A 24,282-nucleotide genomic window follows, 5' to 3' on the forward strand; every position below is an offset into this window, starting at 1 on the left:
AATAAAAACGAAAATAATACGGTGTTCGAAAACCCAATATTTTAGAAAGGCCTAAACGTTCAAGCGAACAAGGAGAAGCACAGCAGTGAGTTTGACTATGGCGACCCACCCACTCACCAACTGACGCCAACAGTTGCCATGCTCAGCTCCCACCTCCGCAAGCCTACAAAAATCCGAGCCGCGTTCGTCGCCGCGGGATCCGGGCATCGGGCTGGGCAGGCTTCACCTTCCTTCCTTGGGTGCCCGTGCCAGCTGCCACCCCACCCCACCCCGTTCCCCTTTCCCACCAGCAAAGCAGCTGCAATTTCCGTCCGCCATGGCCAAGACACCGCCGTCCACCTCCACCTCCACCTCCACCTCCACCTCCGACCCCGCGCTCCCAACCACCACTACCTCAGCCCCCAAGTCGTCGCCCCGCCCCGCCGCCGCGGGCCTCCTCGCCCCACTCGCCGCCTCCGCGCGCACCCTCCTCGCGTCGGCGCGGCGCTCCCGGTGACCACGCTCGTCATGTACTACGAAGAAGAAGAAAGCCGCCTCACTAGTTTTCTTTTTAGTTAAGAACACTCAAATAGTACGTGTCTCATATATAACATTTGTATATTAAGAAAAACAGTAGCAAGTATATATATATATATATATATAAGTGCTATTCTACATTTTAGGTGTAGAATACTATTCTACACTATAATGTTATACTGAGCAAAATTCAGTATCGCTCAGTATTCGTGTTTCAGTATTGTTCAGTATTTCGTAGTCCTGAGTGTTGGACAAGTTGATACTGAACACTCTCCAGTACTGCTCAGTATTTTTTCTACTCAGTTTTGACTTACGGTGTAGAATAATATTCTACACCTAGAGTGTATATATAGAACTTATAAAAAAATAATACCTGGTACAAATTTTTCCTTCTAGTACAAATAGAGTGCTCCAATCTCACCCGTGTGAGCGCTAGGAGAGTCATTGTGTTGTATTCGCAAATTTTACTACCTTAACACAATGCATATGTATATGCGGGCCTTGTTTAGTTTCCAAAAATTTTGCAAAATTTTTCAGATTCCCCGTCACATCGAATCTTTAGACGTATGCATAAAGTATTAAATATAGATAAAAATAAAAACTAATTGCACAGATTAGTCGGAATTGACGAGACGAATCTTTTGAGCCTAGTTAGTCCATGATTGAACAATATTTGTCAAATACAAACGAAATTGCTACCGTGCTCATTTTGCTAAAAATTTTGGAACTAAACAAGACCGTGATCGATGCGGAGAAAATGAGAGAGAATGAAATTGTGATACATACATGCGTGATGATCGCATCAGAATTAAAGCTTTCAGCTTCTTGTCATAGGCCTTGTTTACTTCCACCCAAAATTCAAAAACTTTTCAATTTTCTGTCATATCGAATCTTTAGACGTATACATGAAGTTTTAAATATAAACGAAAATAAAAACTAATTACACAGTTTAGTCAAAATTTACGAGACGAATCTTTTGAGCCTAGTTAGTCCATGATTGGACAATAATTACCACAAATGAACGAAAGTGCTACAGTGTCGCGAAAAAATTTCGGGAAGGAACTAAACAAGGCCATAGTTTCCATTATTTATCTGTGACACCACACCAGCTGTTGCATCTACTTAGAGCATCTTCAAGGGACTTTGCAAATGAATTTTGCATTTGGTGTTGTTTGCAAAGTCTAAAAATAGTCCAACTCCAAGGGACTTTGCATTTAGACTTGGCAAACCTAAAGTGTGGACTCTACCCCCGAATTTTTTTTCACCGATCGTGCTCGCGCGTTTTTTTCCTTCGCGCCATTTTGACGTACGTCGTGTGTGCCAGTTGCCGCCCAGACCAGGTCGCCGCCGGTTGCCGCCCAGCCCAGGTCTTCGCGCCAGTCGTCGCCCAGCCCAGGTCGCGTTCGTCGTTCGCGTCAGTTCGGCTCCGTCCACCTCCGTCCTTCTCCGAGGGAAGGTCCCCGCGAGGAAAGGTCCACCTCCGTTGCCGCGTCGTGGCTATGTACGTCTTCGTTCGTGGACGCGCGCGAGTCTCCGTGGTCGCGTCGCTGCCAGTTCGGTGCATCGTTGTGAAGACACAGGGACGACACAGATGGCATCCAGGTTACCAAAGAACAGCCTCGTTGCACGGCGCGCGACACTTTCGCGGCAGAGGGATCCTTCGTGAGGAAGCTGGAGGGCGGGCTCGCACCGCAGCTGGAGGGACGGCGGGCGCGCGCGCGGCAGGGAGGGCGGACGGGCGTAGAGAAATCGCGCGGGGGGGGGGGACGGAGTCCGACGTGGAAGGCCGAAATTGTAGATGCAAAGTGGTGGGAAGGTTTGCATATATGCAAAGCCTCAACCTCTATTTGCAAAGTTAACTAAATTGCAAACCTTATTTGCAAAACCATTGGAGGGGTATTTTCTACTCTTGTTTGCAAATAGGACAATGCAAAGTTTGTTTGCAAAGCTCTTGGAGATGCTCTATGCTCCCTTTCTTTCTATCAAAAAGCTATAATTAGACCTTGTTTATATGTGAAAATATTTTGGATTTCGCTACTGTAGCACTTTCGTTTGTTTGTGGCTAGGATCAAAAGATTTGTCTCGCAATTTACAGGCAAACTGTGTAATTAATTTTTGTTTTCGTCTATATTTAATGCTCCATGTATGTGCCGTAAGATTTGATGTGAAAGAGAAACTTGAATTTTTTTTGTTTTCAGAGTGAATTAAACAAGGCCTTAGCTAAGCACGTGGTCGACTGATAATTATTGGTGACTGAATAACATGCGTTCTCCAGCTAGGTATGTCCTTGTTTAGTTTCGAAAAGTGAAAAGTTTTCGGTACTGTAGCACTTTCGTTTGTTTGTGACAAATATTATCCAATCATAGACTAACTAGGATCAAAAGTTTCGTCTCGTGATTTACAGCTAAACTGTGTAATTAGTTTTTGTTTTCGTCTATATTTAATGTTTCATGCATGTGCCACAAGATTCGATGTGACGGGGAATCTTGAAAACTTTTTGGTGTTCAGTGTGAACTAAACAAGGCCTTACACACACCTATATCGTACCTACTCAGCTGTTGGAAGCGTGTTATTTATGCATGCAAAACACTGTTTGTTAACGACACTAATATATACTACTAGCTATAATCCATTGCACACACCACCGCCGCGGCAACCAACTGACTTCGAGCAGCTCCAGACAACGACACAATGTCACAAATCCAGCTCCAAACCTCCAACCAGAGGTCTTGTTTAGATACACATCTATTCATATCAATTTACGTGAGTAGGTTCGCTTGTCTAAAATGTTATAGTTAAAAATTAATTTATTGTAAGAAAAATATTACTGAATGACTGATAGATTCAGCAGATAAGTTCAAATAAACAAGGCCTTGTTTACTTCCGAAAAGATTTCGGATTTCGGTACTGTAGCACTTTCGTTTGTTTGTGACAAATATTATCCAATTATGGACTAACTAGGATCAAAAGATTCGTCTCGTGATTTCCAGCTAAACTGTGCAATTAGTTTTTGTTTTCATTTATATTTAATGCTTCATGCATGTGCCGTAAGATTCGATGTGACGGGGAATCTTGAAAACTTTTTGCTTTTTGGAGTGAACTAAACAAGGCCCAAGACCCACTAAGTAGATACATGCATGTGCATCTAAACATGGCCTAAATGCATGTCGATATGTTCTTCAATTTCTTTATTTTTAGTTTTATTTAAGGAGAAGAAAGAAAAAGAAATACACACATAACACATGCATGTATGTGTTGGGAACTGCAGTTGAGCTCAGGCCTTATTTAGTTTGCTAGGTGAAAAGTTTTTGTGGACTATAACATTTTCGTTTATATTTAGTAATTATTATTTAACTTTGGACTAAATAAGTTTAAAAGATTCGTGTCGCAAATTACAGATAAATTGTACACTTAGTTATCTTTATATCTATATTTAGTGCTCTATACATGTGCCATAAGATTCGATGTGATGAATAATTTTGAATGTAACTAAACAAAGGCCTCACATTGACAGTGTGAGACAGACAGACATAGAAGCTGCTAGCAATCTCACGGTCATAGATTGACTGGATGCCTAGATTTGTGCCCTGCCTTGAGTCATGGATCCTTCTTTCAGTTTGGTGTCGATGAAAGGTCAAAATCAAAATTTTGGACCATCAGCTCCTAACTTGAGTGAGGTTCAAGAATATAACAAAAGTTGTGCCACTGTATTATAATATTATGGTGTGTTTAAGTGCCAACTATTTTAAAATAATATAATGCAAAATGCCAAAATTTTTATGATTATGTTTAGTTCCATTCAAAATGTTAAATTTATTGATCTTATGAGGGCCTGTTGAGGCGCTTTTGGGGTTTTTGGCGTCTTGAGGCCAAAATCCGAATGGAGAATAGCCACTTTTTACTTAAAAAAACTGCATGATGTTTAGTTCCATTATGCACAATAATAGACCAAAACCTAAAATTTTTTGAAATAAAAGAGGAACTAAACATCCTCTATGGCCTTGTTTAGTTCAAAAAAATTGTACAATTGTTTGTAATTTGCGAGACGAATCTTTTGAATCTAGTTAGTCCATGATTGGACAATATTTGTCAAATAGAAACGAAAGTGCTATCATATCCATTTTGTAAAAAAAATGAACTAAATAAGGCCTATATTATATTTATTTGATATACATGCATGTAGAAGGTGGATCAACCAAACGGTTGTACGCCAAAGAACACTTTTCGGTCATTCATCCCTTGAACCGGTAAATCTCACGCAAGTGACGGTGCCACGGAAACAGGATACGCTGAGGCACGGAGGCAGCGGCGTAGGCGCGACTCTCTCCCTGCGCCGCCGGGGGTGGGGGCGAGAAGGGAGATCCGACGGCACCGCCGCTCCGGCGACCGAGAGCCACGGCGGCTATGGGCTATGTATGCAACGGGCCGCATCGCATCGGTGAGAATTCGTTGACCTTGGGTAAAATGCTTGCTGTATTTTAGCTCCAGTGAGTTGGACACCTCTACCCACCCACTCACACCCAACTGACGCCGACAGTTGCCCTGCTCTGCTCTCCTCTCCTCTCAGCTCCCACCTCCGCAAGCCTACAAAAATCCAAGCCGCGTTCGTCGCCGCGGGTCGCGGGATCGGGACATCGGGCTGGGCGGGCCGCTTCACCTTCCTCGGGTGCCCGTGCCAGGCCTTTCCCTTCACCAGCAGCAGTCTCCGGCCGCCATGGCCACCTCCACCTCCGACCCGGCGCTCCCCACAACCACAACCACTACCACTACCTCGGCCCCCAAATCGTCGTCCCGCCCCACCCCAGCTCGCCTCCTGGACCCGCTGGCCGCCTCCGCGCGCTCGCTCCTCGCCTCGGCGCGGCGCTCCCCGGTGACCACGCTCGCCGCCGCCTTCTTCCTGCTCGCGCTCGTCATGTACGGCGAGGACGCGCGCACCATCGCCGAGCTCTCCATCGACGACTACCTCTACCCGGACGCCGACCTCTACAACGTCTCCGGCCTGCCGCCGCTCGCGCTGCCGCCGCCCACCTGCGACCTCTCCCGCGGCCGCTGGGTCTTCGACAACGTCACCGTCCCGGCGTACAGGGAGAAGGACTGCACTTTCCTCACCAAGCAGGTCACCTGCCTCGCCAATGGCCGCCCCGACGATATGTGGCAGTACTGGAGATGGCAGCCCAACGACTGCTCCCTCCCCACGTACGTCCTCCAGATCTCAGATCTGCACTAATTAGTACTACTAACTCATTCGGAGCTCGCATCTTGCTTGCTTAGTTGCCTGATTGCGCTAAAGATTACGCCTTTATTATATTGCTCCCCAAATCGATGATTGTATTGTTTGCGCTCCTTCCCTCGGAACGGCAGGTTCGACGCCCGGAGATTCATGGAGGCGATGCGCGGGAAGCGGCTGGTGTTCGTGGGGGACTCGCTGAACCGGAACCAGTGGGAGTCGCTGGTGTGCCTGGTGCAGCCCATCCTGTCCAAGGGCAGGAAGAAGATCGTCAAGCGGGGCTCCTTCAACACTTTCTACGCCAAGGAGTACCGCGCCACGCTCCAGTTCTACTGGGCGCCCTTCCTCGTCGAGTCCAACTCGGACAACCCCAACTTCCACAGCATCACGGAACGGATCATCAGTCCAGAGCGGATCGAGAGCCACGCAAAGAACTGGAAGGATGCTGACTACCTCATCTTCAACACCTACATATGGTGGATGAACAACGCCGACATCAAAGTCAGGTCACCACCTACCACATCTGACATTCTGACTTGTTTCTTTCTCTGTGGCTTTCTGCAATCAAGCAATGGGAGGATCGTGTTCTGAGATTGAGCTCGGTGGATTTTTGCAGGAGACCGAATTCAAAGTCTTGGTCTGAGAACGACGAGGTTCCCAGGATTGAGGCGTATGGCCAGGTGTTCAAGACTTGGTCCGATTGGATCAACAATAACATCGATCCTGCCCGCACGTCCGTCTTCTTCATGACGATTTCTTCTCCTCACCTCAGGTGACCGAAAGCTGCTGCATTTATATTTCCTTTTTCTCCTTCTATATGGTACAAGCAATGGTGGTTTGTTGAGGACTTTGATTGATTAGTTCCTTTAGGAGTGATTTGCAATGCAACCTTGAACTTTTTGGACCACTGTCGGTTCAATTGGACTGGACACCATACATAGGCTTGATTCAAGTGGTTTGTTAGGCTCAAATTGCCTTATACAGAAGCAACCTTCCTCCTTTTCTATTCAGCAGGGCACGGTGTCATTGTCCACTAAACCAAACTATATGGTCAATCAGTCAATGAATAATACTCAGTTGTTAGGCTGGTTCATGGCCCACAAGGAAAATGATGGCTTAACTTAGGGGTCTGATAGTTTACATTCTTACATGGATACAAAATCCAAATTTAGTCCAATTTTCTGGACTTCACTCGGTACTCACTAGTAGATATTTCTCAGAATTGTCGTATTTGCATTCAGCAATAAAAAATTGAGGTTACTGTAGACTGGGTGCCATTGTACATAGATGATACTAATTAGTTTAGAGCTTTGACTTTTAAGTGTTTGCAAAATTAAAGATGAAAGATCAAATAAATTTTGAAACCTCTCGCTGCATTCCAGGTGATGTGTGATTCACATGCTATATGAAAATTTTCATGTAAGAAGCATCTGTAGACTGAAGTACACCAAAACTGGAACTTGGGGATGGTGGAGAGACTTTTTTTATGATCTCACCAAACTTCTATCTATGTGGGTCTGGTTCACAATTAGCCAGGCAAAAGGCACTGCACCATTTGGTACAACAGCAAAAAGAATAATGTTTCTCATGTGGTGTGGTGTGGGTTAGCTGAGATTTCAGTGCCACTTTTTTGCAATACAAGCATCCTTCTTTTTTTTTTTTTGTGAACTGCAATACAAGCAATCTGAAAACTAGGATTTGACATGTAAACAACCTCTAGAGAGAAAAAGGAGCCTGCTGTTCTGGAAGTCGCTTCTGTATTTGACCTGATTCCTGACAGAGACTTGTATGACTCTTTGAGTACTGATGATATGTTGGGGGTTTCTTTAACGGTTGAGAAATATCTATATATATGGATGCTTACTAGAAAATAGATAAACCTGTTAAAATTTAGTTTCTAGTATATGATATCTTGATTTGCCATTCGTAACGCCATGCCATAATAGCTATTGAAAGTCGTATTCTACTTCTACAAAAGAAGGTCCTCCTTATTCAGTTAAAACAATTGGGCTGCTGATGCCATTGTAAAAACTTGTGATGTTGGAGTAATTAAAATTAGGTTGATAATTTGATCTGAACCACACTTCCACAAAATTCTATTTCATGCTCATTGTAAATAGTAGTAATATTAAACCATAAATGGTATGCACACCTCAGGAACAGAACACTATTTTTATGCAATACAAATGAATGTCTAAAACTAGGTAATAGCAAAGTTGAAGGAAGTTCTTCTCTGTGTATTTATGATTGGCCTAATACTGTAGAACAAATCTTATATAATCAACACAAACAGATGAGGTTTCTTAGTGTTGCTCGCCTTTATTAAAAAGAAAAAAAGAGCCCAACTGAAATCTGTAGAAAAATGACACCATCTGTGTCAGGATCAGGAAGCGCTTTGTCTCGAAGTGAATTAGTTTCAGGGTCAGGAAAATATGAAATGTCCTCTTCATTGTACTAACTGTGCTATGCCACGGCCCACAGGACCAGCAGCCTAGCATCAAGGATACTCAGGATAGCATATTGTACAGACAGAAAGAAATTCGATCCAGCACATGTGATTTCTTGCAAGTTTCCATTGAATGCTATATTATATAGAAAATAGTCTATTTGAAAATTGAAACCATCAACTCTTGGCTATTATATAGAAATTTGTCTGTTCTTTATCCCTCAACTAAAGTCGTAGAATCATGGTTTAATTATTGTCCCTCAACTTCAATGCCGGAAATCTTAGGTGCTGGGCTGGTGCTAAGGCTTTACATCAGCTCCTATGTAGGTCGTTGCCATCGGCTGCTTGTTTTTTCCCCCCCAAAGTGTGGTGCTGTTAGCCTTGTAGGTGCCCTAGGGGAGTTGGTTCTGCAGCACCTAGCAGAGTTGATTCAGTTCTTTCTTCTCTACTTAATGAAATGACACGCAGTTCTCCGGTGTTTTTCGAGAAAAAAAATACACCAATTAAATATGAATGCAGTACTAGTTATGTGGCCTTCAATGAGTTAAATACCAATACCGTTTCCTTTCTTGTTGATACTCAGTAATCAAGCCATTTTGCTGAATGTTTAGCCTCTCTTAGTCAGAATCTTTTACTATCTGTGTTCATTACATACTTAAAACTCCCATGTGCTCTGTTACATACTGACTAGCCTTATTTTAGACTCATAATGCTGTTAATGCACGATGAATGGCTTATTTAAATAGTGTAGATGTGCTCTGTTATCCATGGCAGATAAATTTAGTTGGCAAGCACTATGTGCTATCATCAGATTTAGAGTCTTGTGCATTGTTAGGCACAACTAACTAATTATTATAGTGAGTGTCTCTGGAGCAGATCGGCAGAGTAAAATATAGCATCATGTTAGTCTTGAGTACCTCATAGCCAGCATTTTTTTTGCAAAAGTGAGTGTCGGTCTCTATATAAACTAATGTTTCATAGAAAGCTTACTCCACATGCTTCCACATGGGCATGTCCTGGACGGCATAAGAGAAAGCAGGCACCATTTGCTGCGTGTTGTATTTTGAATTTGTTTTCACACATTATAGGACCATATATTTGCAAATTAGTTTTTCCATTAGCGCTGAATCCTATTGCTCTCTTCAGGTGTCGGTTGACTTTATTTTGATGTAATCGTGTCTCAATTCAAAAGGAAAAGGAATAAAATTAAGAGCAATTGTGATTAGATGATGTCAACATAAAACTAACTAATATTTTCTGTTGCTTTTGGACTGCGAATTAGCACCATATTTTACTCATTTATTTATATATATGTGCTCTACTGCTGGTCTTGCTAAAACTTGCTTCCTTTGTATGAAAACAGCCCACAGAATTGGGGAAACCCAGATGCGATCAAGTGCGTGAAGGAGACGCTTCCATACCAGAACTACAGCCAACCCCTGGATCTTTACCATGACATGCGGTTGTATGACCTAGTGGTCAATGTGGCCAGGTCCATGGAGAAGGTCCCAGTGTCAGTGATCAATATCACAAAGATGTCAGATTACCGGAAGGACGCCCACACGGGCCTGTACACCTTCCGGCAAGGGAAGCTGCTGACGCCAGAGCAGAAGGCAGACCCAGGGAAGTTCGCGGACTGCATCCACTGGTGCCTTCCTGGCGTGCCAGACGTGTGGAACCAAATACTCTACACAAGGATTCTTTCGAAATCATCATGGCGTTCTAATTTTAGCCCCCCTCCATCCCAGTCCCTGCCTGTTCCTCTCCAATGAGAATCAGAAGCGGGGGCTTTGGTTTTTGTTGGAGAATGTAGGATTGTTCATTCTTTTTCTTTCTTTTTGGGTAGATTGAGTAAAGGTTAGCGCAAAAAGGAAAATGGATGTGCTGATTACTGATGGTATAGAATGTAAGAAAGTTCAGCTGAAGTGTAAATTAGTTGGATATGATATACACATACTACAAGTTTACAGGCAGAATTACCTATATATATACCTGTTTCCTGCTGGATGATATAAATGTGCCTATTTTTTTTCCCTTCTTTGAAGTCCCAATTGCTTGTTAGAGCATCTCCAAGAGCTTTTCTAAATCTCACTCTCTAAATCATCATTTGGAGAGCTATTTGCATAAAAATCGCTTTCTATATTTTTTTTACTTTCCAACAGTTTTGTTAAATCTCATGCGCACTCTAGAGAGTCATTCTCGTCTTCTATATTTGGCTAGCGAAAAATTCGGAATAGACAATGGCAATATTTGGATGATCATTTAGAGAAGCTGTTGGAGGGTGGTTTTTTACCAAAATTGCTATTCCTGGCATTTAGGAAGAATATATAAAGTCTCTTGGAGATGCTCTTAATGCTTAGGAAAATAACATGGGGATAAGAGGTTCACTCTTTTCAATTCGTTATTACGTGGGCCCATTATGTGTTTGAATAATGTACAGTATATGTAAGACATGAGGAATATCATTTCAATGACAGGAATGTATCTTCTTTTGGAGACTCATTTCATTTCAGCCTGTAGACTTCATCAATGTTGTCCCAGTGAGATGCCGTAGACGAAAACTTCAGTGAATGATCTCCTTCCTTTTCAATTTTCTGTTGCAACAACCAACAAGGAGCTGTAGAGATCAGAGTAGTGTTCTTTTCCTTGAAATGATGAAAACTGTTGTGATGCTAAAAGGTCTTCATTTGTTCTTGGGCCTTATGCAACTCTTGTTCATCCGTGGGTTAAAAGCCCAATTCAGGCCAGGACCCAACACTTTTTTTCCTGTGTAGAACCTCAGGACTTGGTGGTTGTAGCCCGTTACTGTCCTCGGCTCTTCTTTTCTTTTAGTATTTTTTTAATACACCCTTGTTTCTTTGAGTATTCCAAAACCGGCCTAACCATTGTTTCTAAACAACTTAGGATCCAACCTTTGAACAAAATAATTATCATCACATATAATGCTTTGCATCAAAGGGAAAAACATCTATGTACAAAATAATATAATTTGGTTAATTCTTTGATTAACCATATGGAATTGGACCACAATCCTATCTCTAAAAATGACAGAGTATCTCACATCATTTAAAAAAAGAAAGTATTGATATACTTGTGTGACCTACTCAAAGTTGAGACTTCTTCGCTAACATTGATATAGGCAAAATATATTTATCATGTATTTATAATTGAACCTAGCTCCGTTCAACCTACTATATCTATAGATTGCATCAATGATAACATCACACATTGTTGGTAGGTTGATAATGATATAGTCCCCTATTAGTAAAATAATAGGTAGTTTACAAATATTTATTCATCCTTGGCCCAATAATACATGGGTTATGAGGTTAATTTATGAGAAAAAAAAAGGATAGAATAAATTAATAACCATTTTAGCTATCCACGGAATGTCATGGTTTGGTTTATGTCATAATGAAAAAGTTATACTAACTATGAATCTAACAAACTACGATGAAAGATTGAACAAGGTAAACATGTTGCAATGTATAAGCATGTTATGGTGGAACTTGTTTTACCTCTCCAATGCACATTGTTCTCACACACTTCTTTTAGTTTGAAGCAAATAAAGAAAGACAAAATTCCAATTTAACATTATAGCATGGTGCATAACATGCTGGAGTTGATGCCACTTTAGCATTGTAATCAAAGAATTTATATGTAGGTGTTGAAGAGCGCAAAGTCATTATAGTCACTCTAGAGGTTCGTGGTATTCCATACAAACTGAGAGTCTTAGTGTTTGTGTCACTATCTAATATCAAATCATCTTTAAATAGCACCTTTGCGAAATGGGATCACCCTGTAGAAGTAACACATGTTTTGTTTGATAGAAGTAGAAACTTCTATCAATTCACATATCATGGCAAAAAACTAAGATGCGGTGACAAGACTGGACCATGATAATCCCTAATGGATGGAGAGAGAGAGAGAGAGAGAGTTAGTAAAAGGCATTTTTCTTTGGGTCAAGAACCATAGCCCCATGATAACAATGCAATACATGATTTTGCATTGGATGATTAATGGCTTAATAGCTTTCACAACTACGTGTCATGTCACTTTATTTTGAGACAAACGTTTCAATTTAGTTCTATGGGCACTTACTTCAATATGCACGAGAAAAAATACGCTAGAACTTAGTGGCTTCATGATGATTTAGTTGTCTACTACCCCTCTCCTAGACCATGTGATGAATGAGCCGAAATACCAATGAATGGGCCGAAATGCCATTGTATCCTTATCTCTGTCTCAAGTCAAAATGAATTGTTGAAATGTTGTTAGTATTATGAACTAGCAGTAAGCGTTAAGAAACGATACAAATGTAATTTAATACATGTGCACGTACATTTTAAAGTTCTTGCTTCTAGTTTGATTTGGCTTTCATCTAGAGATCTTGCTTTATTCTCATGAACTCTCATGTTTTTCTATGACCATATTCATAGAATTGGTGTAATTATAACCAAGTGAAGATTTTGGTACCTTTAGACAAGGTAAAAATGATTAGGAAGGACTATGAATGAAAAGAGAGCAACACACTTGTCACTCTCTTTGTATTTTTGTTTTATCCTTTCTTTTCTCTAGTTGTTCATCACAATCTCCTTGCATTGGCACAATTTATCTACGTTTAATCTTTTACGGCTAATAATTATACACGGTTCTAGCATCAGTCAGACTTTTAACATAAACCAAAGATAGCATGGCAAGATCCGATCACCTCTTATAAATCTATGACTTTAAAGATTTGAAAGCATATTTCAATCATAACTACCAAACTAGCAAATTCGACCTTGATGATGAAGGAAGCTCCCTTTCTTCTCCTCTTTATTAAAGGAGAGGAAGTTTTGGGCGTGGTTAACTGACACAAGAAAATTAGAGGAATAATGGAGGATCAATGAGCTAAAGCATCATGTCCACATGGGATTCCCACTAAACTAAATTCGCCGTCGTCTCGTGCGCTCTCCTTTTTTTTCCCTTCCCCGCACCGCTGTGTTATGCTGGTTGAACCTTCCGTCCCCCCCTCCTCAGATCAGATCTCTCCATCTCCTTCTCGGCACCGCGCCGCGCGACGCCCGCCTCCGCGCTCTCCCCCCCCACTTCCGCTCCAGACTAGCCGGGAGAGATCTAGGTACCGCCGCCCGTCGCCATGGCGGCGGCCAACGCCCCCATCGCCATGCGCGAGGCGCTCACGGTAACACTTGCCTCTCCTCCCCTGCAGATCTCCCCCGCTTCGCATCCACTGATCCACACTCACTGATCATCCGTTGCTTTGCTTGTCCCTCCGCAGCTCACCAGCCTGGGCATCGCGCCGCAGTTCGTCACCTTCACCCACGTCACCATGGAGTCGGAGAAGTACATCTGCGTCCGCGAGACCTCCCCGCAGAACAGCGTCGTCATCATCGACATGGCCATGCCCATGCAGCCGCTCCGACGCCCCATCACCGCCGACTCCGCACTCATGAACCCCAACACCAGGATCCTCGCACTCAAAGGTTCCGACTTGCTGTCTCTCTACCGACCTACCTACCGCCCGCACCTCCTCCTAGATCTAGCCCATTCGCCTCACTCCAGTGCGCGGGATCTCATCATGCCGCACCTGTCCACATGGGATTGCGCCCATTCTTAGTCAAAGTCCTCGCCTCCCTAGGAACTGACCAGCGATCTAAGCTTCTGGTTCCTTACTATGGCATCTGAATTTTGCACTAGTTAGTGACAGCAAGCCTTTGCTTGAGATCTGTGCAGTAAGTGCTTACAGAGTTCTGTGTATACTGCCCTGCTTGTCTGATGTTGTGCAAGTCATGTAGAATGAACAAGGCTCTGGTAACATTGTAATTTGTATAATCATCGCCACTGCGATGAGTCAAATTCATGTCAGTTCATCGCCACTGCGATGAGTCAAATTCATGTCAGTTCTGCATAGCGTGGAACCATTAGGATTCTAAAACCCATGTCTGTTTTAGTCTCTGGTGTTGCTGCTCACACTGGTTTGACGGCTTTCTACCTGCTTACTGGCTTTGCTTGTCTAAATGATGAGTACATATTTTGTTAAATAAATAAAGTTATTACTTGTCAGCATTGCTGTTGGCTGGGGTACTTTGATATTGTCTGGATATTGAATTGGGATTTAGTTCAGTCACTTCATCTTTTTTTTTTAATTCCAGTTACTTCATCTTTTACATAACACATGCTTCATTGCCACCTTCAGATTGATGCTAGCACTTGGAATTGCAAATCAAATGACTGGTTCAGACATTATGTTTCTGGATTATATATAGCTGTTTACTGTGTAGTTTGAATATAGCTAGATACAATGTTAAAAATCTGCTGAATTTTTGCAGCCCAAATACCTGGAACAACACAGGATCACCTTCAAATATTTAACATTGAGGCTAAGACTAAGATCAAGTCTCACCAGATGCCAGAGCAGGTACAAAACACTTTCCAATATTGTTGCATATGATGTATTCTTTTTCTAGCTGTCAATGAGATGTACTTGAAGTAACGTCCATATATTTACTTTTCAACTGCAGGTTGTATTTTGGAAATGGATCACTCCCAAATTGTTGGGTTTAGTGACACAAACATCTGTTTACCACTGGTCGATTGAAGGTGATTCTGAGCCCACCAAGATGTTTGATAGGACAGCTAATTTGGCAAACAATCAGATCATCAACTATCGATGCGACCCAGCGGAAAAGTGGCTTGTACTTATTGGAATTGCACCTGGAGCCCCAGAGGTATTCTCTTACCGAAATTTATTTCTAGTTACATCATTAGACAGATAACATATCAAATGAGTGTTGAAAACAAATATTACTGTTGCCCTCCTTCCTGCTGATTCTGTTCCAAATTCCAATCCTCTTATGATAAAAAAATACCGTCTCTGTAAAACAGTCATTTTGTAGTCGAACAAAGAGCAGTTTCTGTAGGCACTAATTAGTTCTTACATAGTACTTTGTTGTACGTGCTCTCCTTTTCATGCAACCAGAGGCCACAACTGGTGAAGGGAAATATGCAGCTTTTTTCTGTTGATCAACAACGTAGCCAGGCCCTTGAAGCCCATGCAGCATCTTTTGCAACATTTAAGGTACCCTTTCAGTTACTTATGATGCTTATATTACCTTATATCCTTGTTTTATTTCTGGTATTTAGTAATTTACCAACCTTTCTTTATCTAATCTGTCCAGGTTGTTGGTAATGAGAATCCATCAACCCTTATTTGTTTCGCCTCAAAGACAACTAATGCTGGACAAATCACTTCAAAGCTGCATGTTATTGAACTGGGTGCACAGCCAGGTTTGTATTTAAAAGTCATCAATTGTCTTTTATTCTTTCTAGTGCTATATCTCAAACTTCTTGTATTGTATTGCACTGGTTATTTTTCTATGTGGGCTTCATTTTTTTTTGAAAGACATTGCAGTATACTCATATCACCATTGTTCTTATTGATTGTTTGGTTGTAGGGAAACCTGGCTTTTCTAAGAAACAAGCCGACCTCTTCTTCCCACCAGATTTCCAGGATGATTTTCCTGTAGCTATGCAGGTGAGCATCTTATATGGAAAAAAATGTGCACTTCATAGGGGAATGATGTGCAATTGTTAGAACATTACATAGGGGATCTAATATGTTTTTATTCCATTTTTGCTGCAGGTTTCACAAAAGTATGGGCTTATCTATGTAATTACAAAGCTTGGCCTTTTGTTTGTATATGACTTAGAAACTGCCGCGGCAGTTTACAGAAATAGAATCAGTCCAGACCCTATATTCTTGACGGCAGAATCTTCTTCTACTGGTGGATTTTATGCCATCAACAGAAGAGGGCAGGTTTTACATGCTACAGTTAATGACGCAACTGTTGTACCTTTTGTCAGTGGCCAAGTATGTTGTTCTATACTTTCTGGATTTCCTTTCCTGATCTATACATTAGGTAATTCTTTTAACACAACTTCGATATGCAGTTAAACAACCTTGAGCTTGCTGTGAATCTAGCCAAGAGAGCTAACCTTCCTGGTGCTGAGAACTTGGTAAGCTCTATTACTAAAATTAAAATGACTTATGTGGATGCTGTTATGTTGGTGGTACCTGGCTGCATTGATGCTTATTTGCTCCCCTAGTTTCTCTATGCTGCCTTTTTTCTGTGTCTAGTAATACATTCTCCTGTAAACTACAGTACTGTTCCTTGCTATACCACTGAGCTATGTGACCCTAATTTTCTTGAAAGTCAGGAGGGGCAAGTCTCTATCGATTACTATATATTTATAATGAAAAGGTGGAAATAAACTAACAAAATTTATGTACTGTAAGGGAAAAAGGAGCAACTAGAAACTAATTTATTTGAATTTTATATCTTGTGAAAATGTTTGCTTCATCAGTTCGCGTAACAGTTTTTAGTCCCAGATTTATGTATATATTTTGAAACACCAATAGTTGAACATTGGGGGTATGGAAACAGCTACTTTTTTCATCATTGACATTGCTGGATGGGTGCTTGTGGTTTATGCTGCTTGTACTTTGGTGAAATGGTGATTCCCAGGAGCTATATGCATTTACCGAATTATTTTTACCAAAACTTTACAAACCTGCTCAGGGATTTATAAATGTACACACAAATGTTTTTTTTTCATTCACTCTCTTGTAAACTGTTACCTCCATCTTTAATAGGCATGTTAGGATCTGAAGAGGTCTTTACAGATATACTTGATCACCAATTTATCTTACAATATATCATCGATTGCTACAAAATCAAAGTCCTAGTGAAGGATATTTGAAATATGAACCTATCCATTAACTTTTATGAACTAATAACCATGCACACAATTTGACTTATTTTCAGTCAACTTTAGTTTGACGTAAAAGTCAAACACACATAGTAAAAATGAACTGAGGGAGTATCTCTGAATAATTGGAGCTTCAAAATCATGTACTAGATGATCATGAGCTTTTCATAGAAACTACTGTTCATACATATTATGTTCCCAAATTTCTTTCACCATTATGCTTGCAGCCATTCAAATGTTGATGCCCTAACTGTTTGTGGAGGTTACAAACTGTGTATTCGAACTTATATGTGTCAAGTTTGTAAGGGGTTGCATGGAATTCTGAATTGTATTGCAGGTTGTGCAAAGATTCCAGGAACTGTTTGCACAGACAAAATACAAGGAAGCAGCTGAGCTGGCTGCGGAATCTCCCCAGGGTCTCCTGAGGACGCCTGAGACCGTGGCAAAATTTCAGGTCAGTTTTATATCTTCTTTCAACACTTGCAACCTTTGTACATTTTTGTAAAACACACTTAATTCAGTGAAATAACTACTGTACTAGAATCTTGATAAAATCGTGGGGCCATGTTGATTAAAGTTTTCAGTTTTGTGTACTCTGGAATTGAAACCTTTTGGTGCTTACTCATCACTTATATTATTAGTTAATATAGGTACAGATCAAAAGTGCTACAGTTAATTTTATTACATGCCTCTCCTGCTATCAGGATTGATCTATACACATACAGTTAATCACCTTCCAGTCTAGGTTCCTTGACTGAATTGTTATGCTTATTAAAAAATTGCAGAGCGTGCCTGTGCAAGCTGGGCAAACACCCCCACTCTTGCAGTACTTTGGCACATTGCTAACTCGAGGGAAGCTCAATGCCTTTGAGTCTCTTGAGCTATCTCGACTTGTCGTCAATCAGAACAAAAAGAATCTTCTCGAAAATTGGCTGGCAGAAGACAAGCTGGAGTGTAGTGAAGAACTAGGAGATCTTGTCAAGGTAAGATGGATATCATACCGTGTTTGTTGATTGCATGGATCTTACTGTACTTTGCCAAATTACATTCACTTGTGTCTTGGTTGTTCGCTAACCATGTATTGTACACTTTTATGTAGACTGTGGACAATGATCTTGCACTGAAAATATACATAAAGGCTAGGGCAACACCTAAAGTTGTTGCTGCTTTTGCTGAAAGGAGGGAGTTTGACAAGATACTGATATACTCAAAGCAGGTTTGTTATTTGTTTTTATTGATTCTGTTTTCAGTTGTTAATTGTTATAACCCATTTGAGCTTTTAATTTTATTTCTACAACTTGGTTCCAGGTTGGGTACACGCCAGATTATCTCTTCCTCCTCCAGACCATCTTGCGCACAGATCCACAGGTGATTGATTGTTTAAACAAAGTCGACAAAATCGGTCATTTATTAGACACACATTTGATACTTGGTTGTGGCTTTATTAACCTTTTCTCACTGTCTATACTCTATAATATCAGGGAGCTGTGAACTTTGCTCTCATGATGTCACAAATGGAGGGAGGCTGCCCAGTAGATTATAATACAATAACTGACCTTTTCCTTCAGGTATGCTTTATAGTCGTAAATAACTGTTTTGTTGTCTATTAACATTCCTTGGGTTTTTTAATCTAACTTTTGGAATTTGGTTGCATGCCTTCACTTACATGCTTCTGTTAACAGAGAAATATGATACGGGAGGCAACAGCTTTTCTGTTGGATGTTCTGAAACCAAACTTGCCAGAGCATGCTTTTCTTCAAACCAAGGTTATCATCTTTCCCCTTTGAACATGAATGGTTGTGCTTGGATGTGTACATTATTCGTTTCTCAGGAGCTTTTTTCTGTATGAATTGTAGGTTTTGGAGATAAACTTAGTGACTTACCCGAATGTTGCTGATGCCATTCTTGCTAATGGTATGTTCAGTCATTATGACCGCCCTCGTATTGCTCAGCTGTGTGAAAAGGCTGGTTTGTACTTGCGAGCCCTCCAGGTCAGTGCATTTGCATTGGTGCAGCTGATATCCCCGCTTCACTTTCCTGTTTAACTAAAATCTTACATTCTGTGATGCAGCATTACTCAGAGTTGCCTGATATCAAGCGTGTCATTGTAAATACCCATGCCATTGAGCCACAGGTTTGTAGACTTCAGTAATTTTCAGATATCTTCTTTTATTGTTTTGCCCATTAACAACTTTCTTGGACAGGCACTTGTTGAGTTCTTTGGCACCTTGTCAAGAGAGTGGGCTTTGGAGTGCATGAAAGACCTCCTACTGGTTAACCTGAGGGGAAATCTTCAGATTGTTGTGCAGGTATTCCTGTTCAGTTTCTAACCCCCTCCCCCTCCACCAACACACTGACATTTCTTTTCTTCCTTATTGGCTCTAATGATTGTGAAATCTTGGGTGCATCTGCAGGCTGCAAAAGAATACTCTGAACAGCTAGGGGTTGACGCTTGCATTAAATTATTTGAGCAATTCAAATCTTATGAGGGCCTTTACTTTTTCTTGGGATCCTATCTGAGCTCCAGGTAATTTCTCCTGATGTCTGACATTTGAATGCCTTTCTCAATATTTGCATGCCTTTCTCAAAATGCGACACACCTGAGGTTTCTTTACATTCAACAGCGAGGACCCAGATATCCATTTCAAGTACATAGAAGCAGCTGCAAGGACTGGACAGATCAAAGAAGTTGAACGTGTAACCAGAGAGTCAAACTTCTATGATGCTGAGAAGACAAAGAACTTTTTGATGGAAGCAAAACTACCTGATGCCCGTCCACTGATTAATGTTTGTGACCGCTTTGGTTTTGTGCCAGATCTCACTCACTATCTGTATACAAACAACATGCTTCGATATATCGAAGGCTATGTTCAGAAGGTAATTGTGTCTTTCGACTCAGTGCAGGCACTATTCCTCATAATATGTTGAGTATGAGAATTATTAATTCTTTTCTCTGGTTTCCAGGTGAATCCTGGGAATGCTCCATTGGTAGTGGGGCAACTACTTGACGATGAGTGCCCTGAAGATTTTATCAAGGGTTTGATTCTCTCTGTTCGTTCTCTCCTTCCTGTTGAGCCACTGGTTGATGAATGTGAGAAGAGGTTTGTTTTTTTTGTATCCCTGCAGTTTGCTTAGTCACATGGTTCACGCCCCCCCCCCTCTCCTTTTTCCCCACATTTCTGTTGGTCTCATTTGTCTGATATGTGAATCAGGAACCGCCTACGTTTGCTCACTCAATTCTTGGAGCACTTAGTGAGTGAAGGTAGCCAAGATGTGCATGTCCATAATGCTCTTGGCAAAATCATCATTGACAGCAACAACAATCCTGAGCATTTCCTTACTACCAATCCATTTTACGACTCTCGTGTTGTGGGTAAATATTGTGAAAAGCGGGATCCTACACTTGCTGTTGTTGCTTACAGACGTGGGCAGTGTGATGATGAACTTATTAATGTCACTAACAAAAACTCTTTATTCAAGCTACAAGCTAGGTATGTAATAACTTTTGTTGCTGTGACTTGTGACACCTGTTTAGAAGCCTGCACATCAGTTGTCTGATGCCTTACATGTTCATACTGCATTTTGAAATGCCAGGTATGTGGTTGAGAGAATGGATGGTGATCTGTGGGATAAAGTTCTTCAGCCTGAGAATGAATATAGAAGGCAACTCATTGACCAAGTGGTTTCGACTGCATTGCCTGAGAGCAAGAGCCCTGAGCAAGTTTCTGCGGCTGTTAAGGCTTTCATGACTGCTGACCTGCCTCATGAACTTATTGAGCTTCTTGAAAAGATTGTTCTTCAGAATTCTGCTTTCAGTGGAAATTTCAATCTGCAGAACCTGCTCATCTTGACTGCTATCAAGGCAGATCCATCCAGAGTCATGGACTATATCAACAGACTTGATAACTTTGATGGGCCTGCTGTTGGAGAAGTTGCTGTTGAAGCACAGCTGTATGAGGAGGCTTTTGCTATATTCAAGAAGTTCAACTTAAATGTGCAGGCTGTCAATGTTCTCTTGGACAACATCCGGAGCATAGAAAGAGCTGAGGAATTTGCTTTCCGTGTTGAAGAAGATGCTGTGTGGAGCCAGGTTGCCAAAGCCCAGTTACGTGAAGGTCTGGTCAGTGAAGCAATTGAGTCCTTCATTCGCGCAGATGATGCTGCACATTTCCTTGATGTTATCTGTGCTGCCGAGGAAGCTAATGTGTACGATGATTTAGTAAAGTACCTTCTGATGGTAAGGCAAAAGGCACGGGAACCCAAAGTTGATGGAGAACTCATCTTTGCATATGCTAAGATTGACAGGCTCAGTGAAATTGAGGAATTCATTCTTATGCCAAATGTTGCCAACCTTCAAAATGTTGGTGACCGCCTGTATGATGAAGAACTATATGAAGCTGCAAAGATCATCTATGCTTTCATCTCAAACTGGGCTAAGCTGGCTGTTACCCTGGTTAAGCTGAAGCAGTTCCAAGGTGCTGTGGATGCTGCTCGCAAGGCTAACAGTGCCAAAACATGGAAGGAGGTCTGCTTTGCTTGTGTTGATGCCGAGGAGTTCCGTCTTGCACAAATATGTGGTCTCAATATTATTGTTCAGGTATACAAGTAGGATCACATACTTGATAGTTTTTTTCTAGTCTCTGCTTTATTATAACAAAGATTCTATGATCTATTTCTTCTGACATACCTGCTTTTGTTTTTTTGTTTAGGTTGATGACTTGGAAGAAGTCAGTGAATACTACCAGAATAGAGGATGTTTCAATGAGCTTATTGCTCTCATGGAGAGTGGTCTTGGACTTGAACGTGCACACATGGGCATCTTCACAGAATTGGGAGTTCTATATGCTAGATACCGCCCTGAGAAGCTTATGGAGCACATCAAACTTTTCTCCACCCGTCTCAATATTCCTAAGCTTATCCGGGCTTGTGATGAACAGCAGCACTGGAAAGAACTTACCTACCTGTACATACAGTATGACGAATTTGACAATGCTGCCACCACTATTATGAACCACTCTCCAGATGCATGGGATCATATGCAGTTCAAGGATGTCTGCGTTAAAGTTGCAAATGTCGAGCTGTATTACAAGGCAGTTCACTTCTATTTGCAAGAGCATCCTGATCTCATCAATGATATGCTAAACGTGCTTGCACTTCGGTTAGATCATACCCGAGTTGTAGACATAATGCGCAAGGTTAGCATCTGAATGAAAATTAGGGCCTGTTTGGTTACCCTTGCTAAATTTTAGTCAGCTAAACTTTAATCGCTTTAGTAGCTAAACTTCCAAATACATTGACTAAAAAGGAGCTAAAATAATTTAGTCCCACTAGTCACTCAAGAATAGCTAAAATAGTTTTAGTTGGCTAAAATTTAGCAAGGGAAACCAAACATGCCCTTAATTACCGTAGTGCTCATTGAATAGAAGCCCTGTTTCAGTTCCATCCTGATATTCTGATTGTTTTGTTGCTCTTTGGACAGGCTGGTCAGTTGCATCTAGTGAAACCGTATATGGTTGCAGTTCAGAGTAACAATGTCTCTGCTGTGAATGAAGCCTTGAATGAGCTTTATGTTGAAGAGGAAGACTATGAGAGACTCCGTGAATCAGTTGACATGCATGACAACTTTGACCAGATAGGTCTTGCCCAGAAGGTAAAAAAATAGCTAGATAATCATGCAATGCAAATTGTTACTGCTTTTAATTTAATAACCTGTGTTCATTTATTGAGCAGCTTGAGAAGCATGAATTGCTGGAGATGCGGAGGATTGCCGCCTACATTTACAAGAAGGCTGGCAGGTGGAAGCAATCCATTGCTCTATCCAAGAAAGACAACATGTACAAGGATTGCATGGAGACATGCTCACAATCTGGTGACCGTGAACTGTCAGAGGACTTGCTTGTCTATTTCATTGAGCAGGTTTGTTTCAAACCCATTCTATTGACTGATGATATGAGACTAGTGATAAGCTAATTCAGTACTATGCACCATAAGGCCTAATCTGTCTGCTTGGCATGCATTCTGATTAGTAAACACATCCAATCATGTAACACAGGGTAAGAAAGAATGCTTTGCTTCCTGCCTCTTCATTTGCTACGACTTGATCCGGCCAGATGTCGCTCTTGAGCTTGCATGGATGAACAACATGTTGGACTTTGCCTTCCCATACCTGTTGCAGGTAACTTATTTCTGTCCATTTCTTTGCTGATGTTTGTTTACATACAGTTTACTACAGTAACTAACATCTGTGCTGTGTGCGCAGTTCATCCGTGAATACACTAGCAAGGTTGATGATTTAGTGAAGGACAAAATTGAGTCGCAGAAGGAAGAAAGAGCCAAAGAGAAGGAGGAGAAAGATCTTGTGGCTCAGCAGGTAACACAAACCTGCTCTCACATGTTTTCTTTGTGTAATTAATCCTCTCATGCTGAGGCATTGACATGACACGTTGCATTCCATTGTGCTGTGCAGAACATGTACGCCCAACTGCTTCCTCTTGCTTTGCCCGCTCCGCCAATGCCTGGCATGGGCGGCCCTCCACCTCCGATGGGTGGAATGGGCATGCCTCCAATGGGTGGAATGGGTATGCCGCCAATGGGCCCTGGTCCGATGCCAGCATTTGGGATGCCGCCAATGGGAAGCTACTGAGTTGTTTTTGCAGAGAGCTTAGATGATCTGAATTGTTCCAAGTGTAAGCAAAAGTGGAACTTCTTTGGAGTTGTAGATGATTACAGTTTGGAATTAATATTCTTTATGGTACCTGGAAATTTTTGGCGGAGTGAAATCTTAGCCAGAGTTTGAAATTTGCGGTTAGGATGGTTGAGCATGAGCTGTTGAAAGCTGGTACCATTTGTATAGTGTGATGATCTTTGTAGACACATTTTGGTTGTATTAATACTTGTCAGAACAGTGAAGGACAAACAAATGTATGTTACGACCTGTTCATTTCCTGTTGAAAATTGGGAGGCACTATCAGTGAAGCAGAAATGAATGCTAATTTATACCTTGCTATTTTAAGAAATTTGCAGACCACCGATCTGGTGGCATAAGATTTTGATTATTTATTTCATTTATTTAATTGTTTCTTATTTTCTTAGTGCATGTTCATATCTCTCTTGTTAGAAGCACACATATATTGACGAAGTTTGTCAGCCTAAGAATGAACATAAAAGCAACTCATTGATGAAGTGGTTTCGACTGTGCTGCCTGAGAGCAAGAGCCCTGAGCAAAGTGGTGTCTGCTGCTGTTAAGGATGGAGCACATCAAACTTTTCTCCACCCCTCTGAATATTCCTAAGCTTATTCTTTTTCTTTTGAAAGTTCTTAA

The 24,282-nt window shown here is 41.4% G+C and overlaps 2 protein-coding genes across 2 annotated transcripts; both read left to right on the forward strand.

The window, feature by feature from the left end:
* On the forward strand, positions 5,054–10,224 carry LOC8064763 (protein trichome birefringence-like 28). Its single transcript, XM_002441619.2, has 4 exons — positions 5,054–5,712; positions 5,878–6,249; positions 6,360–6,515; positions 9,553–10,224. The coding sequence occupies exons 1-4, from the start codon at positions 5,231–5,233 to the stop codon at positions 9,959–9,961; spliced, it is 1,419 nt and encodes a 472-aa protein (XP_002441664.1). The 5' UTR covers positions 5,054–5,230; the 3' UTR covers positions 9,962–10,224.
* On the forward strand, positions 13,167–23,967 carry LOC8055484 (clathrin heavy chain 1). Its single transcript, XM_021446582.1, has 29 exons — positions 13,167–13,374; positions 13,471–13,675; positions 14,522–14,610; positions 14,714–14,920; positions 15,172–15,270; positions 15,371–15,479; positions 15,647–15,726; positions 15,835–16,062; positions 16,143–16,208; positions 17,299–17,415; positions 17,747–17,944; positions 18,061–18,177; positions 18,270–18,329; positions 18,443–18,529; positions 18,644–18,727; positions 18,818–18,952; positions 19,033–19,095; positions 19,166–19,270; positions 19,376–19,488; positions 19,586–19,838; positions 19,926–20,062; positions 20,174–20,452; positions 20,556–21,558; positions 21,671–22,156; positions 22,441–22,611; positions 22,692–22,877; positions 23,014–23,136; positions 23,221–23,331; positions 23,428–23,967. The coding sequence occupies exons 1-29, from the start codon at positions 13,330–13,332 to the stop codon at positions 23,602–23,604; spliced, it is 5,133 nt and encodes a 1,710-aa protein (XP_021302257.1). The 5' UTR covers positions 13,167–13,329; the 3' UTR covers positions 23,605–23,967.

This window comes from Sorghum bicolor, chromosome 8 (genome assembly GCF_000003195.3).
Source record: "Sorghum bicolor cultivar BTx623 chromosome 8, Sorghum_bicolor_NCBIv3, whole genome shotgun sequence".
Taxonomy (NCBI): domain Eukaryota; kingdom Viridiplantae; phylum Streptophyta; class Magnoliopsida; order Poales; family Poaceae; genus Sorghum; species Sorghum bicolor.

Excerpts from the sequence above, each read along its gene's own strand:
- LOC8064763 (XM_002441619.2), top strand. The coding sequence starts at position 5,231 with ATGGCCACCTCCACCTCCGACCCGGCGCTCCCCACAACCACAACCACT. Across the intron at positions 6,250-6,359 it reads AACGCCGACATCAAAGTCAG|GAGACCGAATTCAAAGTCTT; the intron begins GTCACCACCTAC and ends GGATTTTTGCAG. Across the intron at positions 6,516-9,552 it reads ATTTCTTCTCCTCACCTCAG|CCCACAGAATTGGGGAAACC; the intron begins GTGACCGAAAGC and ends GTATGAAAACAG.
- LOC8055484 (XM_021446582.1), top strand. The coding sequence starts at position 13,330 with ATGGCGGCGGCCAACGCCCCCATCGCCATGCGCGAGGCGCTCACG. Across the intron at positions 13,676-14,521 it reads CAGGATCCTCGCACTCAAAG|CCCAAATACCTGGAACAACA; the intron begins GTTCCGACTTGC and ends GAATTTTTGCAG. Across the intron at positions 15,271-15,370 it reads CATCTTTTGCAACATTTAAG|GTTGTTGGTAATGAGAATCC; the intron begins GTACCCTTTCAG and ends TAATCTGTCCAG.